This window comes from Ahaetulla prasina, chromosome 3, assembly GCF_028640845.1.
Source record: "Ahaetulla prasina isolate Xishuangbanna chromosome 3, ASM2864084v1, whole genome shotgun sequence".
Taxonomy (NCBI): domain Eukaryota; kingdom Metazoa; phylum Chordata; class Lepidosauria; order Squamata; family Colubridae; genus Ahaetulla; species Ahaetulla prasina.
The window spans coordinates 178,599,126-178,617,672 of NC_080541.1; the positions used below are offsets into that span (position 1 = coordinate 178,599,126).

General features: G+C 39.1%; 2 protein-coding genes across 4 annotated transcripts; one reads left to right on the top strand and one right to left on the bottom strand.

Annotated features, from left to right (window-relative positions):
• Positions 1–1,259: 1,259 nt before the first annotated feature.
• On the bottom strand, positions 1,260–6,277 carry SNAPC2 (small nuclear RNA activating complex polypeptide 2). The gene is made up of 5 exons (XM_058178139.1): positions 5,894–6,277; positions 4,214–4,327; positions 4,059–4,127; positions 3,537–3,795; positions 1,260–1,989 (listed from the first exon to the last, which is right to left on the bottom strand). Exons 1-5 carry the CDS (start codon positions 6,074–6,076, stop codon positions 1,613–1,615), a joined length of 1,002 nt encoding a protein of 333 aa, XP_058034122.1. The 5' UTR covers positions 6,077–6,277; the 3' UTR covers positions 1,260–1,612.
• A 78-nt stretch (positions 6,278–6,355) lies between these two features.
• Positions 6,356–18,142, top strand: LOC131196065 (zona pellucida-binding protein 2-like). Of its 3 annotated transcripts, none has more exons than XM_058178491.1 (10): positions 6,356–6,456; positions 8,298–8,378; positions 8,632–8,745; positions 12,350–12,487; positions 12,815–13,027; positions 14,011–14,111; positions 15,492–15,666; positions 16,108–16,278; positions 17,343–17,421; positions 17,795–18,142. In XM_058178491.1, exons 3-10 carry the CDS (start codon positions 8,709–8,711, stop codon positions 18,108–18,110), a joined length of 1,230 nt encoding a protein of 409 aa, XP_058034474.1. In that variant the 5' UTR covers positions 6,356–6,456; positions 8,298–8,378; positions 8,632–8,708; the 3' UTR covers positions 18,111–18,142. The 3 variants fall into 3 exon arrangements, with proteins under 3 accessions (XP_058034474.1, XP_058034473.1, XP_058034475.1); XM_058178490.1 differs by having other exon boundaries at positions 6,381–6,574; XM_058178492.1 differs by lacking the exon at positions 6,356–6,456 and adding an exon at positions 7,722–7,920.
• The last annotated feature ends 405 nt before the right edge of the window (positions 18,143–18,547 follow it).

Genomic DNA, 18,547 nt, shown 5'->3' on the forward strand with positions numbered 1-18,547 from the left:
AGCTCCGTCAGGAACCTCTCGGGGTCCATCAGGCGCCTGGGACGGAACCAACGTATAGGTTCCGTCTCCCTGCGATGGTGGGTGGCGGTTCGGAAGTCTAGGCGAAGGAGAAAATGATCTGACCATGACATCGGTTCTGTTACTAAATCATCTAATTCCAGATCATTTAACCACTGTCCAGAGATATAAATTAGATCCAGCGTGCCTCCTCCCATGTGCGTAGGGCCATCATTTACTCGAATCAGGTCCAAGGCCGTCATGGAAGCCTGGAACTCCCGAGCTGCAGTCGATGACAAGCCAGCTGATGGCAAGTTGAAATCCCCCATGACTATAAGTCTGGGGGTCTCAACCGCCACATCGGCAAGTACCTCCAACAGCTCGGACAGGGCTGTGGTCACGCAGCAACAAGCCCAACTGATTCCTATGGCCCCACCTCACAGAGGGATTCACAGCCGGCAATCTGAGGAACAGTGGCCTCCCTCGGCTCTAGATCTTCCTTAATGACAACCGCCACCCCACCACCCCTACCTTGGGCCCTCAGTTGATGAAATGCTCGGAAACCCGGAGGGCACAGCTCAACAAGGGGAACCCCCCCCCTCTGGACCCAACCACGTCTCTGTAATGCCCATAAGGTTCGCGGACTCCCCCTGAATAAGATCACAAATCAGGGGAGCTTTATTGGCCACTATTTAAGAAAATAATTTAATGCTACGGTCTAGCGGTTAAGGCACCAGGCTAGAAAATGGGAGATTGTGAATTCTAGTCCTACCTGAGCCATGAAAGCCAGCTGGGTGACTTTTAATCATTCTCTCTCAGCAAAACCTACTGTACAGGGTTATTCTGAAGAAAATAGGAGGAAGGAATATTAGGTATGTTTGGTGCCTTGAGTTATTTGTAAAAAAGTTATTTGTAAGGCAGGATACAAGTATATAAATAAAAATATTGTTTTTATATTGTATTGAAAGTATTACAAAGCTACCCTTACGTTAATTATTCCCTGTCTATGATCTGCAGACCAATCAAGCTACTGCAGGTTGACCATACTGCAGACATCAGATTAAATGAGATTTTGAAGTTTTCACTCAATTTGGAATTATTTTATTTTTATGAAGTGATTGCATGAAATCAGAAACCAGAAATTTAACAGGAGCTTTGCCTCATAGAAGTTTGATTAGTGATCTTGAATTAAAGAAACTTGGCCAATTATACATAAAGGAGCATACAATCTTTTTCATAGCACTAAAAAAACATTTCAGCTCTATTGTACCGCAGAAACACTTTAATAACACTGATTGCATTTGATACATCTGGAATAATCCATATCCTGACAACAAAGATGCATAATCAGAACATTAATTATGTAAGCACAAACTTTCCAAGATGAGACTGATTTCCCAGGAATAACCAGTAAACTTCAGGATTTTTGGAGGAAAAATTCTAAACAGTCACATATATCATTAATTTAAAAATACAAAGTAGACATATTCATAAGTCCAGTGTTAAATACTGAACCAAATTACGGGACCATGCTTGGCCAAAATATGACAGTTGTTTTTCCACTGTTAACACATACCAAGACACAACATTCATGACATGTAATAAAATAGAGTCTTTAATCCAAAATCTCTTTTTTTTCTGCTAAAATATCCAAAGGAAACCAAAATGAATTCAGTGGGCAAATACCCAGTGTCTTCCAATCCGTGGAAGATGTTGATGCTGTGCCACTTGTAGAAGAAGCATTAGAACTAGTATCTTCTTGCTCTTGTGAAAAGCTATTTCCGGCTGATGGCACGTTATAAAATGTTTCAGGAAGTTCTTCATTATTGTTTACAAGCGTGTTGATCTTTGCTTTCCTTGTACTTTTTTCATTCTTATAGTGTCCACTTAAATCAATATAGCATTTGTACATATGCCCCTTAAGTTTCTTATAGTCCAGATGACTCAGTTCTTCCGGTAATGACAAAAGCAGATCCAGTAGAACAGCTGACTCTGCAGAAAGCAATAAAGGAAGCAAAATGTAAGTAGTGACTGGGAGCTAATTCATACTTGTATTTTATTTTCTAATTGACATTTTCACAAGTTTTTTCTCCTATACCTCCCCAAATGGTCTAGCAAAATAATTGTCATTGTTCACTCTTTCCTGCATCAACTTATTTGAATTTTAATTATCTCTAAATCTTGAGATTTATGGTAATTTCTAACATTTTTTTTTATGAAAAGGTAAATGAAAACATCATTACAGTAACAGCTATAATTTCCCTACTTATATATGTAGAAAATTCTCTTACTTCACTTCTCATTTTTAGTTTCACATGGAGAAATTTGCATTTGAAAATCTCAACCATTGTTTTAAAAACATTGCTAGTAAACAAGCACATGTTTTATTTTGAGCTCATGAGGAATAATTGGAACTTTAAACAAGCCTTTCCTTCATTTGTCATCCTAAAAGTGCAAAAGTAGGTGGTCCACAGAGCTGGTTCTAGAATATTGGAGGGAAAATATTTTAAAACATTGCAGTACAGACTATGTTTCATCACTGCTCTTTTGTTTACTATAGTTTATAATGGATAATTTTTCTGTAGAATGCATTGCAGGTGGAGCCTTTATGGACTTTTTTTTGTATCTCTGCAACTGGGAAACTAGGGAACTGCTTTGAATTTCTATTGATTCTTACAGTGAAAATTTTGAAACTGTAAAGTAAAATTACTAGCTGAGTTTGTAAATTTGTATATATGTGTAATGCACATCAACAACACAACCAAAATCTCACATGCTTATCCCACTGCCATATTCTTATTTCCTTCACTGTAAATATTGCTCGTTTTATAGGTTTCACACGTCAATATTGCAATTAAAAATATATAGTATCTCTCACCAGTCACACTTGGAATAAGCTTTTGGGGATCCTTGGTGTTCTCAGCTTGGTAGTTTTTCTGCAGATATTTCATTACCAAAATTAGGTGACATCACCAGTGTTAATATTTCCCTTGTCAATGTTAATGGATGTTGCCTTGGAGGTTCTACTGCTTTAATTAAGAACTGCAGAACAAGATATCAGTAAACAGTCTAACCAAATGCTACCAGAAACAGCAGAACCTCCAAGTCCACTTACATTAACACTGACAGGGCAAGCACCAATGATGTTACCTAGTTGGGGTAATGAAACATCTAGATAAAAACTACCAAGCTCAGAGAGCACCAAGGATCCCTGATTTCAACCCTGAGCTACAAATATTCTCCTTTATTGGTAAATAAAGTTTCAAATATACTGAAAACCTTGGAGATGTTCAATATGTTCTTTCCAGTTCTAGGGCTTTTTCATTCCTTGCAGCTTTTAAGAGTCTTCCCTTCAATAAGAACCCGGAGCAGTTTACAAAAAATTAATTTATAAAGAACAACACAATATTAAAAACTAGATATAAGAGCAACTAAGATTTAAAGATAGAGTAAATAAAACAATTATTGCCACAAACAAAATAAATAGATGCAGGAATAGTTCATCCTATCTTTTCATTTTGGTCTAAATCCTGACTTACCACCAGGTGGTAGCTCCGGTGCTTTAGATCCCCGTGAGATCACTGAAAGATACTTGTATATCTTTTCAAAGTCCACATTTAATTCACCATTTTCTGCAGGAGTCAACTGTTCTATATCTGCTTCCTCAGATTCTGTACTGGATTTCATATTCTTGCTAGGAACAGCTGGGGTCACGCATTGAGCAGCATTTATTTCTACAGGCTTTTGTGGCACAGAGTGAAGCAAAGAAAGTGGCTCTGCAGATGCAATTGTTAAAACCTAATTAAGATAATCAGAAGAAAAAATATCCAATAACTCAAGTGCCAGAAAACAGAAATTCTCTGTAGAGTATATTTTCGACTACTGCATCTTTGCTTGGAAAGATGAAAATCAAAGGATTGAATAGCTGTAGTTAGCAATGGTAGACATGCTTGTTTCAAGGCAATATTTGCATATCCAAAGTTAAAATTTTCTGAAATTATTATATTCATAGAAATATTTATCTTAACAAGATCACGTCACGGAGGGGATATCACTGTTACCTGGGAAAAAGCAGCTGTTACTGCATCCTCAAGGCAACCTGTTAACTTCTTAGCTAAACGAATCCATACCTGGAATAGACAATATGATACAATAAATGAGTATCTTTTAGCCTACTTGTCTTATTTCTGAAACCATACTTTTAATAATTGCAGACCTCTATAGGTGCTGGAACTGGGGCATCCTTCTCTTTGCACTGGCGATATTGATACCGTGCCTTGACTGCTTCCCTTGCCACACGTTCTTTCAGCAGGTCTACAAATGCTATGATCTGCAAAATATCACACATGAATGTTTAGAAGGCGGCACATTCTACTCTTTAAACAGCACTGAAAATGATTATTTTCAGAAAAAAACTGCAGTTTATTCCTGGTGCAAAAGAGAAACATTACAATCGAAGAAGAATTATTTTGTTTTCTGTAACTTTGAGCTTTGTCAGTCATAGGAATATTTATATCCAGCCCACTTCATGAAAGCCCCCAACTGCTAGTTTTGCTGATTGTACAGACAATTTTAACTTTACATTTTCAAAAATGGAGAACTAGAGTCACCCAATAATGAAAATTCTTTAGCTACAAATACTAAGTATAAAGTGAATCCTAAGAGCTGTGACAGCATAGTGTTTAGAATGCAGTATTGCAGGCAAACTTTGCCCACTGCCAGGAGTTAGATCTTGACTGGCTCATGGTTGACTCAGCCTTCCATCCTTCCAGTAAAATGTCAGTAAAATGAGGACCCAAATTGTAGGGGGCAATATGCTGACTCTGTAAACTGGTTAGAGAGGGCTGTAAAGCATTATGAAGTCATATATAAGTCTAACACTCAGGGGAATCTGATCCAGAGATTTTCAAACTGTTTTAGGCTATGTAACCTGCTAGTTAAACAAACCGGAACACCTTATTAAGAGACAAAACTTTACTAATAGAAAGCTGTATTTGAGTATGTTTTTTTGTCTCATGGAACCCAGTTCATGGATATTTTGGACCTGAGAAATAATTAGTCCAAAGTCATATCTCAGAATTGTAATTTTGAGGATTAAAATACAGGGAGACCCCATGTATGCTATTTGAGCTCTTTGATAGAAAGGCTGGATGGAAATGTAACAAAAATACACACAATAGGAAGTGGCTCAGTGGCTAAGCGGTTTAAATCCCTAGTGCCGCGTAACGGGGTGAGCTCCCATTACTTGTCCCAGCTTCTGCCAACCTAGCAGTTCGAAAGCATGTAAAAAATGCAAGTAGAAAAATAGGGACCACCTTTGGCGGGAAGGTAACAGCACTCCATGCACCTTTGGCTTTTAGTCATGCCAGTCACATGACTACGGAGATGTCTTTGGACAGCACTGGCTCTTCGGCTTTGAAACAGAGATGAGCACTGCCCCCTAGAGTCGGGAACAACTAGCATGTATGTGTGAGGCAGTGGTGGATTTCAAGTTTTTTTACTACTGGTCTCTGGATGTGGCTTGGTGGGCGTGGCAGGGAAAGGTTACTGCAAAATCTCCATTTCCTCCTGATCAGCTGGGACTCAGGAGGCAGAGAATAGATGGGGGCGGGGCCAGTCAGAATTTTTACTACCAATTCTCCGAACTACTCAAAATTTCTGCTACGGGTTCATCGGAATTGGTCAGAACCCGCTGGAACCCACCTCTGGTGCGAGGGGAACTTTGACCTTTATATGTATATCCTGTGTACTTCGAGTGATCTTATCACAGTCTAAAGAGGCTAGCAGTTTCTCTGTTCCCACAAATTCTTCAGATATTCCTGCCTTTCGTTTTAGGAGGATCCCATCGGAGCCTTTTAAGTTATCCCAACCCACAGACGGCGCCTATCAAACCCACCTCATCTTCATTTCTGGAAGGCAAGTATTTCTTCAGCTGTTCCGGCCGCAGCGGGCCCGGGGTCTGGGCTTGAGCTCTCAAAGCCTGGAGAAGACGTCGCTTTTCTCGATCCGTCCAAATCCGGATTGCGGGGTCCAGGCAGAAGCGAGCGGGCGCCGATCGCAGCCTCGACGGGGGCTTCATAACTCTCCACACAGAAACGCCCAGGTCCCAAACTAAGAAAAAGCAAAAAAAAACCGTCTTCGCGTTCCCGCGCAATAAATTTCGCCGCTCCCTCCCTTCCACAAAGTTTCGCAGGGCGCGCGGCTCAAGACCGCATTTCGTACACAAATCAGCAACAAGGTTCGCCAAGGTGCGATTTCCAAGGCTCGCGTTCTGATGACGTAGACAGAGTTACGCAATCACCGGCGACGAGGAGGAGGAGAGGGGGCTGGTGACGTAGGCGACGCTTCCAAAGGAGGGGCGGGGCCGGTAAGCGGTCGGGGAGTCACAGAAGGCTTTGAGGGGTAACTAAGGAGGATGCGTAGAATGCCTCGTCTCCCGCTCGTTACCATGGCGATACGGTGGGAACGCCCTCCGGCGCGGAGCAAATTATCCTCGAGTCTGGCCGCATGTCCATGTCAGGTCGAGGGGTTGGAGTTGCTTTGTGTGTCATAATCGTCTTTCTTTGGGAGAGACCTGGTATGGAGATGGACTGCAGTGAGGTGGCCTGTCCTAGAAGGGTGGGAGCTTCACCACGGGAAGCTTTCAAGAAGAGACTGGACTGCCATCTATCAGAAATGGTGCAGGGTCTCTTGTTTAGGCGTGGGTGGGTGGGGTTGGACTAGATGACCTATAAGGTCCCTTCCAACTCTATTATGTATAATTATATTATATTATATGACCCTTCCAACTCTGTTATTCTGGTTCCTATCGCTTGGAGGCTGGGATTCCAGGGGATGTAGAACGCCTTGAATAAGACAAGCCTTTGATAGATAAGGCTGTTGTGTCGTAAAGAGGCTGTAGCCCTAGGCAAAAGATTGAAGGTACAGCTTTCCCCATGATGGCGCCTTCATACTGATGAGCAACGTTTATCAGTAATTTAGTTCTGTTTGTTGGGAACATTCAAAAAATGATTTGACTTGGCCATTATCAGATGAAATAGACCAACACTCATCTTGGCTCCCAGGCAAAATGGCTGTCTGTGTTATTTCATGAAAAATTTAAGTTTGGGTGAAACCCTAAATCACAGATGTGCACGATTCATTTTATTCAGACGCTTAAAACACATCAAGTGAAGGCAAGGGCAAATGGAAGGAGAGAGGTGGGAGGTGAGAAGAGTAAACAGGAGGTCTCACAGTTAATAGGAGAATGCTGATTGTTTATTAAAATAAATATTCACTCATGAGTCATATTTTGAGCAAGCGCTTTAAGACATAATATACAGACTTTCTATAAGGACAATATATTTGTAGTCCATTCAGTAAACATTTAGAAATTTGAGAGCTACCCAGTTATACAAATAACCATCTCTACCTTTTCAATTTTAAGAGCATGGAAGTTCATATTTCTTGGCAAATAATGATTATAGTTATATTACCATCCCTTCTGTTTTAAAAGACAGTTAAATTGTGTACAAAAATATTGCCCAAACTAAATATTATTTGTTGAGTTACTTAGATTCCCTATGCTCTAATAGTGAAAATTATAAGCACAAGCTTCCTATTCAAGAACATTCTTATAAGGTGATCTTTGAATATTAATAACTTGGGATGGATAGATTCATAATACAAAGAAATCTCATTTACATTGTGGGGGGGGGGAATAAAAGATTGGTTATATGAGATCACAGTAATACTTGACAACACCTGAGAACTCAGTAACTATATTTCAGATCTGTTCATTACTCTCAGTTTTCTTAATACTCACATTGCTACGTACGTACGTATTGCTATTAGTTTCAGTGAGCCACTTTTTGGTCACTGATGTAACTTTGCCAGGCAATGGATTGAAGGTGAATGCAGGAAGGCAGTGGTGGAAGCAGTACAGTAAGTGCACTTATTGTGATTTGGCCACCTGATCTTCACTGATTATGAGGAAACTGATGAGTTCAACTAGCTGTGAATCCTAATTTGAGACTCACTGTATTAGAACAAGGCCAACTGTAATGAATAAATGATATTGATTGTTATTAAACTGGGAGTGAGAAATCTTTATAAAATCAGGTTGTGATCCAAAGGTCTGATATTATATTCTGATTTAATTTTACCTTACTCTTTGTTGGTAGGTGTAAGCTAGCTTTCTGGAGTTGCAGTGCACCTTTATACTGGAAAAGGCAGTTTTGTAAACATTGAAAGAAAAGTACTTTGAATATAAAATAATTTCCAGTCATAGCAACTTGCTGAGGTTTTACCTTGTTTTTCAGGCCGTGCACTCTTTCTTGATTTGTACAAGTCTGATAATGAAACTTTTTCAGGGCAAGCACCTATTGAAGAGAAAGAGACAGGTAAAAAAATTAATAAAGTTGAATTACACTTTTCCAGGAAGACTGAGATTTCTAACAATAGATGGGGATATTTAACTTTTCCACATGTGTAATTCCTGGATGTTAAAGTCTTAAATCTCTAGTCATGGCATCATGTTCTATCCAACTGATCTAATCATAAATATAGGTATTATTTAGAACTATGCATTAATACAGCTGAAGAACCTTGTCATCCTACTTACTTAGAACCCTACCTCCCTTTCATTTCTTTCAGAACTCATTTTTGTCCACATTGGTGTCAAGGAATTCACTGTACCATGCAAGCCTGAGAAAACAGATGTTGTGATTGGTATGAATCCTACCTACAACTGGAACCTGGAAAATGGAGGTTCGACTTTGTTGCTCAGGGCTGAATATTTCTTTATAGAGAACAGACATATGTATATATGATGCAGGAAATAGCATTTTTTCTAGTGGAAGTATATATGAATATGTTCTGGCTTTCAATGTTTCTTTAGATACTCTGCCTCAGATTTTTGGAGAGCTGAAATCAAATACTTTATAAATAGTTTATAGTAGGAATAAATTCCAAGTGCCTGTCAGACCTGCCCAGTCTGATCTCCTAGGGAAGTAAAACTCAACTACATTTGCTTGAAGTGAAAAAGCACTTTTACTAAGAGATGCTGATTACAGTAGAGTCAAGCGGAATCTAAAGTTCCTGTGCACCAATACAGGACTAACCCCAAGTTCCCCTTAACCCAATGTCCAGCTTTGTGTAGCCAATCTGGCATCACCGAGATGTTTTGGGGAACACTGAGGTTGTTTGGGCTGGTGAAATTCCATTCTCAGGGTAAACTGTCTTGAAGATGCCAGCATGCCATCACAAACTGGATTCCAAAACACTCTATTCTTCCTCAACTTCAGTCTCCCAGTTTCCTATCATTAAGATATACAGCTTTATTGCCCATTTGTTCCCCATCCCTTCCCCGATTGATGGCAGAACACTGGCAAGGCACCAAGCTGAAGATGGTGGATCTGACAGTGTCTTGCATATGTCTAGCTCAGGGGTCTGTAAACTTGGCTCTTTTAAGACTTGTGGACTTTGCTGGCTGTGGAACTCTGGGAGTTGAAGTCCACAAGTCTTAAAAGAGCCAAGGTTGCAAACCCCTGAGCTAGACCTTAGAGCAGCAGTAGATAAGTTGGTGTCCTTCAGATGCTTTGGTCTGTAACTCTTAAGATATCCGATGGTTGGTCATGCTAGTTAGGACTTTTGGACTTCAAACTAATTGGAGGGTTGTTTTTTAAGACTGTTAAAAGATTTGAACTTGCTAAATTAAATTAGAACATAGAATTCTTTCCTATCCTAATTTAACAAGTTATTAAGAATTGACTATAAGTACAAATTACAGGTGGGCATCACATACCATTAAAATTATATTATTAAATTGGCCTTTAAATTTGTAGTTGGTTTCCAACATAATATTATTTCTGAATAATATTCAGTTACTGAATCTGGACAAAAGGTTTTGAGGAGATGGAAATATTGCACAACAACCTTTAGTATTTTTTCTAATTTTATTTTTTGTAAAATGTGAAATATAATTTATTGCCAATTTACTGTAGCAAAAGATATGAGTTCACTATCAGGTTTCTACAAGAAACAAATAAACAGGCATTCAAGGGAATAAATTCAAGGGAAAACTTAATTTATGGAAGTAGTCATATTAATTGTAATCAGGTTTAATTTATATCTAAATGGATTATAGATTGCTATTGATTGAATCTGTGGACTGCCATCCTCAGGAAATTATTCTAACCCAAAAGAGGCCCTTAGCCCAAATAAATGTTACATGTTAAAAAAAAAAAGATGAATTCAGATAAGTAGATTTACTGTTATAGTTATGAAAGAATTCCTGCCTTTGCTGTATATTAAATGAGAACCCTATTTATGGTGCATTCGAAGTTCAAATATTATTCTTGTAATATAATGCATCAGGGGCTATTCTTTTTGGATGGGAGTGATGGTTTCTGTCTGTCTCTTATTCTGCTAGTAGGTGGATCAGGTACTAGGCTGTTTGCTTGTATTGTATAACTTGGTCTCACATATGCTTTTTTTTTTTTTGCATCAGTACATTTTAAAAGTGTGGAATATAACATTGGCTGAAAAAGTAAACCCAAGAAAGAATTATTTAAAATTTGCTATTTTTACAATTTCAAATGTTTAGTTATATTAATAAAATAATTACCAACAGATAATCTTCATTTATATGTCTCATTTTCTGAGCATAAATATTGAATGTAGATGTTTAAAATGTTGTATCTCTCCAAAAGATTACAAATGTACAACTGCAAATATCTCTGAATTCATTTCTTATTGTATTGTATTTTATTCTTCATGATATTCCTTTCAGTGTGTTGTTAATGTATTGCCTGTATAAATATATAACTAAGCACCTGGAGCGCACATAGTTTACTTCTTCCTTAGGCAAAGGACGAATGTATAATGTTTGATTTGCTAATAGTTATGTGTGTCTGAATGTGCACACACAGAGATGGAAATTACAGTCTAGAGAAAGAAATTTAATTGTCAAGCCAATTTCTGTCTCCTGGATCCAAATCTTAAGAAGTGCTGATGGTAGTGCTGTAATTACATTAATGGCTTACTAATGGGCTGCCCTCCCAGATGCTACTGATTGCAGACCAACATTGGTCTAAAGTAAGGAGGTTTGAGACAGTGAGGCAAGTAGATTTAACTAAGTCCTCTATAACTGGGCTACAAAAACATTATACAGAAACTAGATGGCACAAAGAGATGCAGAAAATTCTGCTGTCATTTAGTGGTCCTCCAGTTTTTTGCAGTTCAGATAGTCCTAATTATTTGACTCTTATCCAACTACAAACATACAATTTGAGCCCTAAGACAAATCTGCAAATATGCTTTTCAACTTTCCAGGTAAAAAGCCAAGCTGATCAGATTTTTTTTTTTTTTTACATTTATATCCCGCCCTTCTCCAAAGACTCAGGGCGGCTTACAGTGTATAAGGCAATAGTCTCATTCTATTTGTATATTTTTTACAAAGTCAACTTATTGCCCCCCCAACAATCTGGGTCCTCATTTTACCTACCTTATAAAGGATGGAAGGCTGAGTCAACCTTGGGCCGGACTTGAACCTGCAGTAATTGCAGGCTACTGTGTTCTAATAACAGGCTTCTTAACAGCCTGAGCTATTCCGGCCCTTAAATTCTAATTTTAATAATAATTTCTCTATATTTGTCTAGGCAATTCAATAGATTAGGCTAATTTTTTTCCTAGTATCTATTTTATAATGCAGAAAATATTGGAACAGCTGTTTTGAATGACATTATTAAGTGTAACAATGTATTGACATAACTATTTTTTTTCTATTTAATTGAGAAACATAATTTTTATCTTTAAGACCCTTGACTCTGGAAAATAATAATTGGAGTAAGTCATGAGAAAACCTAATATTTTAAGCATATAATTTAATTATATGATTAATGATAGGTAAAGGTAAAGGTTCCCCTCGCACATACATGCTAGTCGTTGCCATATCGTTAATGATATATTTATATTTAATTTTAAATTTTTAAATTCGAAGTTCAGAAGGTAAATTTTTAGTGAAGGGATGATATGAAAAAGTAAGGTACTGATGTTATGTGGGATAGTCATAAAATCAGGAGAAATTAGGTTTCAAGGTTTTATGAACTGGGCAAAGAGAGAGAGCTCGTATCAGAGAAGATTCATTTCCAAAAGGACTGTTAAATAGTTGGGGAGTGGGTTATGGGTTCTTACACTGTGAAATTTTAATATTGTAAGCTGTCAGGAGTCACTCTTTGTGGTTTGGGCAGCCATATAAATTTTATTAATAAATGAATAAATAAAATTTCTAGTTCATTGTAGGTGCTTTCATTGATTGACTAAGATGAAATTGCCATTCTCGAATGATACAACTTTATTGTCTACTTTCCAGAAAATCTAACTCTCCATTCTGGTGCCTCCCTGATTTTGCATGAATTTCGTGCTGAGGAGAGTGGACGTTATACCTGTTCCATCTCTTTCACAGAGGGAGACCAGCTCCATACTATGACTTTCTCTCATATGGTGGTGGGTGAGTATATCCCTGCTGTTATGAAGGATAGCTAAACAACAGGAAACCAACGCTATGGATGCTTGATAAGAGAAAAACATTTGATTGGATTTATTTGATTATATGGAGACATTGTGGAAGAAAATGTTTTTCAGAAATAAGTATGAAGAAAACAGTTTTCCCGTGACTGGATCCTCTAGCCGAATGCCAACATACCTTTACAATTTTCTAAGAATTCATTACTGTTTCCAGAATTTAGAGTCTGGTCTTTTCTTCCTGATTGCTATGATGTGGTGCATTCACTATCCTTGTAGTGGAATTTAAATATAATTTTGTTCCTTTTTTCAGGGTATCACATACGTGGAGAATTACAGGTCCTCCTGATTTTTCAGAGCAATTCATGTGATAAGTCATTGGCGCGTGAGTTTGTGAGGAGTTTACACACACAGTTGAGTCAGTTGGTGTCTCACCTACATTGTGAGCTCCTTTCTGGGAGCACCACTTGCTTTCCTACTGTGGAGAAGCCTTTGGATGAGTTCAACCTCCAAGTAGAGCTAAAAGGTCAGAGCAAAAAGGGATATGGTTTGGAGAAGTGGTGAGATGTAAAATTTGTTACTACTGGTTCTGTGGGCGTGGCTTGGTGGGGGGGTAATGTGACTGGGTGGGCGTGACCAACTTTTTTTTTAACTTTTAAAAGCATTTTTTCGGCCGAAGAAAAAATGCTTTCAAAAGTAAAAAAACAACAACTGATGATTGTGCAGCTCAGCTGGGCGGGGGCGGGGTGGGGCAGGGATTTTTGCTACCGGTTCTCCAAACCACCCACCACCATCGCTACCGGATCGGGTGATCCGGTCCGAACCGGGAGCATTTCATCCCTGGTTTGGAGGCTCCCTGAGGAAATCAGGAAGATATATTTCAGTTGTACTTTGCGGAGTAAGTGAAGTTTAGCATAGGAAAGATTCATGCAGAAAAGAAGATTTTTCTACCTTAAGTTTGGCTTTCAAATTTTCAGAGGTAAATTTTCCCTGAAATCACTGTCTATTGCTCATAATAAATTTTGGGTAAAGAGTTGTTTTCTTAGAATAGTGGAAATAGTGTTTGAGGGGCAAGGACTATTATATAAATATATTATGAAGTAGACAACTGTCTAAAACAGGGATCTCCAACCTTGGCAACTTCAACTCCCAGGAGGACTTGGAGGACTTCAACTCCCAGAATACCCCAGCCAGCTTTGAATTCTGGGAGTTGAAGTCCACCAGGCTTAAAGTTGCCAAGGTTGGGGACCCCTGGTCTAAAGTTTAGCCACTATAATCTTCATGCATGCAAACCAGGGGAAAGCAAGTAGTATACTGTCAGTTGATTTTACAATGCACCGCTTCTCCAGAGAGCCTAGAACACTGTCCAAAAAAGATTGTGCTGAAAATGTTTTGTGTATTATTATTTTGCAGTATTTCAGACTGTTTGGATTCTGTGTGTGGTGGTAAAAAAGAGAGTCTATTGGTTAGAGCTGATCACAGGAACAGTAATGTATTTTTGTTTTCCAGTAACTCCATTTGGAAAGGACTGGGATAAATCCTGCTACCCTCAGATTGATTCGATGGCATTAGAATGTTACCACACAGCAGTCCAGAAAAATCTACAGGAGGTTTGTAATCTGTCCCACTAGGAAATGACTTGCTGGATTTGGAGCTAGTTACATTTTCACCAAATGCCTGCTAGGAAGCTTATCTTTCAAAATGCAACAAGAGGTTTCATGTACTTGGATCAACCACATCTGGCAAAGGTCAATGGGATGCATAGCTTTTTTATTCTGCTCTTGTCACTACACTTACACCTAATCAGAATCTGTGAATATGCATTTTGCATCCTCAAGCTAATAGTTGATACTTAATTGATCTATGATGGTGGGGCTATTTACTGTGAGGTGGGAAACAAGAATATCAAACAGCAAGTCTGTTGAAGAAGTTGATTCATGCTTTTATCCATAATACTGTTGTCTTTTGAAGATCACTTGACGACCGTCTCCAGGAGAGCTTTTTATCAGGTCCGCCTGATTCGCCAGTTGCGCCCCTTCCTTGACCGGGATGCCCTATGCACAGTCACTCATGCTCTTGTTACCTCTCGCTTGGATTACTGCAATGCTCTCTACATGGGGCTCCCCTTGAAGAGCACCCGGAGGCTCCAGTTGATTCAGAATGCAGCTGCGTGGGTGATAGAGGGAGTCGCTTGTGGCTCCCATGTAACACCATTCCTGCGCAGGCTGCACTGGCCACTCCTGCGCAGGCTACCTGTGGTCTTTCGGGTGCACTTCAAGGTGTTGGTTACTATCTTTAAAGTGCTCCATGGCTTAGAGCCGGGTTACTTACGGGACCACCTACTGCTATTGATTGCCTCCCACCGACCCATGCGCTCTCACAGAGAGGGACTCCTCAGGGTGCCGTCCGCCAAGCAATGTCGGCTGGCGGCCCCCAGGGGAAGGGCCTTCTCTGTGGGGCTCCCACCCTCTGGAATGAACTTCCCCCAGGACTCCGTCAATTGCCTGACCTTTGGACCTTCCGCCGCGAGTTGAAAACATACCTATTTATTCGCGCAGGACTGGCATAGAAATTTTTAGTAGTTTTTAATATTTGGATTTAAATTTTATGGGGTTTTATGGTTTTAAATGGATTTTAATTTGACATTTAATAAGTTTTTTAACTATTGTTTTATTGTGCACTTTTTATTGTTTTATTTGGCTGTGAACCGCCCTGAGTCCTTCGGGAGAAGGGCGGTATAAAAATCTAATAAATGAAATGAAATGAAATGAAATACATTTAGTATACAATTAACTAAGTTTTGCCTACTCACTTTTATGTAATATACATGACATTTCCAGCAATTTCTGACCTAAATTTTCTGTTCATTTACTTTTTTTACTTCTTTTTTCAACTACTCACAATCGTACACACACACTCAAAGGAAAAGTGGTTGTCTGTTTCACTTTGTGGATCCAAAAGTTTTCTTTTCTTGACCCATTGCTCTACAGACCAAGGAAGCCGTGACTGAATATATGGAGAAGAATAAAAACTTTTCTCTGGAAACATCAAATGGTTCGCATGTTACTTTTGTCAACACCTTTTTCAATTTCTTAGAAGATGCAAAGTGTCAAGATGGTTATGGACAGACACAGGAGCTACAGTCACGCTGTCCCGACTGCTGTAGTGAGTTAAGCAGGTGATCCAAAAGCTACTGCCTCATCTGTCTTCAGACACTGTCTTTGGTCTATAAACTTCTGTTTCTCTCTGCTGTGGGAAGACTTTTACCCATTCTGTTCCTATCCATTTGTCTTGTCTTTTTCATATGTTTTATGCAGCTCTGTCAGGTGTATCTTGGAACCTATGCAGATTCTGTCCAAATGTAGGGTCTTACCTATTTATCAGCCTGTACCGCTTATGATTCCTCCAAATCAAGACTTTTTAAAAAAAATATTTAGAAGAGCTCAGATTTTTTAAAAAGATACTTTTTGTAGGGATCGCCCTTATGTGGTTAACATTGAAATTCATCTACTCTGCTTCCCACAAATTAGATTAATAGAAAAATGACATTTGCTTTTTTCACTTTACCCTTTCTTTTTTCCCTTTATCTACTAATTTTCTGAGCAGCTTTGTGCCCTCCTGGAACATACAGTGTGGCTACCAGTGACAGCTGTGTTCTCTGTCCAATTGGGAGCTATAGCTTGCACTATGGGACAGTCCTTTGTATTTCATGTGACAACAACTGGCTTACCTCTCACCCTGGTGCCAGAACATCTGCAGACTGCATGAATATGAGAGGTATGGATTAGACTGAATATTTCCTTAGAGTCCCATTTTTGGCAGCAATTATTGGCAGTCAGTTTTTTATTATTTTTAAAAATATAAATACTACTTTCAGAAGGAATTTTCAGGACTTCAGCAGGAAAAGGAATCATTTTTTTTCCTCTTGTTTCAATCATAATCATAAGCAAACCCATAGCCCTACTAACATTACTTATACATGTTAAGGACTCCATGCTAAAAGCATAAATGCAGTTAATATTGGGCCGTGTTTGGTCTCCCAGTGTTTTTCTTTCAGTGACATAAATTGAAGGAAGTAGTGAGATATTCCATAAGTCTCTGAGTATGGTTATGGAGGTGTCTGAAAAATAGTTTCCAAGACTCTATTTTTTTTTGTAAATAAATAGTTTACTATTTTACTGTCTAGTTTACTGTCCTAGTTCCGAATCTTAATACATGTGTATGTCAAGGTTCCAGAAAAACCTCTTCTGCATAAAAAAAAACTCAGAAGCCATTGTTTTCCAGAGTTCTTTACTAGCATGAGGAAACTGGCACACGATGAGTGAAATTCCAAAACTGAATTTCCGGATTCTTTTCCCCAGTTATACAAACCCCAAGAGTCCCACCCCCCTGACCCCTTTGATGGTCACATGGTCCCACGTTCTCCCAGTTCATTCGAATATCTTCTTGCCACTCTTCCTGCAGATGTGAACACCATCCGACCTTGACCGCTTGAAGAATGTTACCATACCCCTCAGCCCCCCTTCCTCCCCTCAGGGGAAAAATGTGGCAGCGTCTGGAACCCTAAAGTCTAATATGGTTTCCAGGCCTGACAGTGTAATCTTAACACATGGGAAGAACACTAGGTTTGGGAAGGTTTATATAGTAGTAAATGGAAATGAAAAACAGCAGGTGAACATAGAAGAACACATGTAGATTTACTGTAGTGCTTGGTCCCAATATTTATGTACCCTAGTTTCCTGTTTTCCTTCCATATATAATACTTAATTGGGATAGGTGCTATAGCTATATAGGAGGCTTGACTTTGGATGCTGAGGATTCCTTAATCTGTCTTCATGTAGTCCCTCCTTCACGTCGATTTTCTGTAGTGATGATAGCCTTTGCTGTGCCTCCACTGGGTTGCCTCTGTCTCATTGTGATGTAAGTTCTGACTATTCTCATTTCCTATCTTATTTCATTCTTGTAAAATTTCATAGGGCCAGACTGATTTATGAGTAATCAGTTTAAATTAATCAGTCTAAAGAAGAATTATGATCTACGGTAGTTATAATTATCTAATTAAGTAATTTAGGTATAATTACCTAAAACTTTCTTTTAAGTTAGCAATTACAATGCTTCTTTTCAGTATATGATATTTCTCACTATGCTTTGTAAAAGGTTATATACGGTGGGTTCCTAGAGAATTGAAAAACACAACTCATAGGAAAGAGAATGTTATTTTGGGAAAACAATGGTGTGGATATCTTGGGTTCACGTGTTACTAGTTAAGTGCTTCTCTGTCCATCTCTTGCAGCTGTTGCTATTGCTTTCGCCGTCGCTGGCAGAAACGCCGTTCCTCTGCTAAAGTTGATGGACAGACCAAAGTACAAGAAGAAGTTCCCACTTCTACTACAGTTGATGAACAGACCAAAGTACAAGAAGAAGCTCCAGCTTCTGCTAATGACACTGCCCCTGTAGCCACTGAAGAACATCATTCTCTCCCCTTGCCTTTTTCTAGTTCTGAACATCCCAACAATGAAGGGGGCATGTCTACACCTCCTTCCAAGCTAGGACCACGTGCTCTTCCTGGGCTGGCAAATCCTGGTGCCAGAGGCCTTTTGTCATCATAGCTCTAACTTGCTTTAAATGATAATTCCCAATAAATTATTATCCAGGAAGCAGCTTTCGTCCTGTTGTTTCTACTGATAGGTTAGTCCCCACCAGGGGTGAAATGCTCCCAGTTCGAACCAGATCACCCAATCCGGTAGTGATGGTGGCAGGTGGTTTGGAGAACCGGTAGCAAAAATCCCTGCCCCCTTCAGCCAAAAAGTTGTAAAGAAATGCTTTTAAAATGTTCCGACAATCAGACAACTCAGCTGGGATCGTCAGAACCCCTTAAAAGCATTTTTTTACAACCTCTTCAGTTGAAGAGGTTGTAGAAAAAATGTTTTTAAAAGTAAACGCCCACCCAGTCACATTACCCCTCCACTAAGCTACGCTCACAGAACCGGTAGTAACAAATTTTACATTTCACCACTGGTCCCCACTAACTATCCTACTCAGACTT

Bases quoted from the DNA above. Each gene is read 5' to 3' on its own strand.
- SNAPC2 (XM_058178139.1), bottom strand. From the start codon at position 6,076: ATGAAGCCCCCGTCGAGGCTGCGATCGGCGCCCGCTCGCTTCTGCCTG. The intron at 4,128-4,213 runs GTCTGCAATTAT...TGTCTATTCCAG, and splicing joins CAGTTCCAGCACCTATAGAG to GTATGGATTCGTTTAGCTAA. The intron at 1,990-3,536 runs GTAAGTCAGGAT...TGCTTTCTGCAG, and splicing joins ACCGGAGCTACCACCTGGTG to AGTCAGCTGTTCTACTGGAT.
- LOC131196065 (XM_058178490.1), top strand. From the start codon at position 6,505: ATGTCCATGTCAGGTCGAGGGGTTGGAGTTGCTTTGTGTGTCATAATC. The intron at 15,667-16,107 runs GTGAGTTAAGCA...TTTTCTGAGCAG, and splicing joins ACGCTGTCCCGACTGCTGTA to CTTTGTGCCCTCCTGGAACA. The intron at 16,279-17,342 runs GTATGGATTAGA...GTCTTCATGTAG, and splicing joins AGACTGCATGAATATGAGAG to TCCCTCCTTCACGTCGATTT.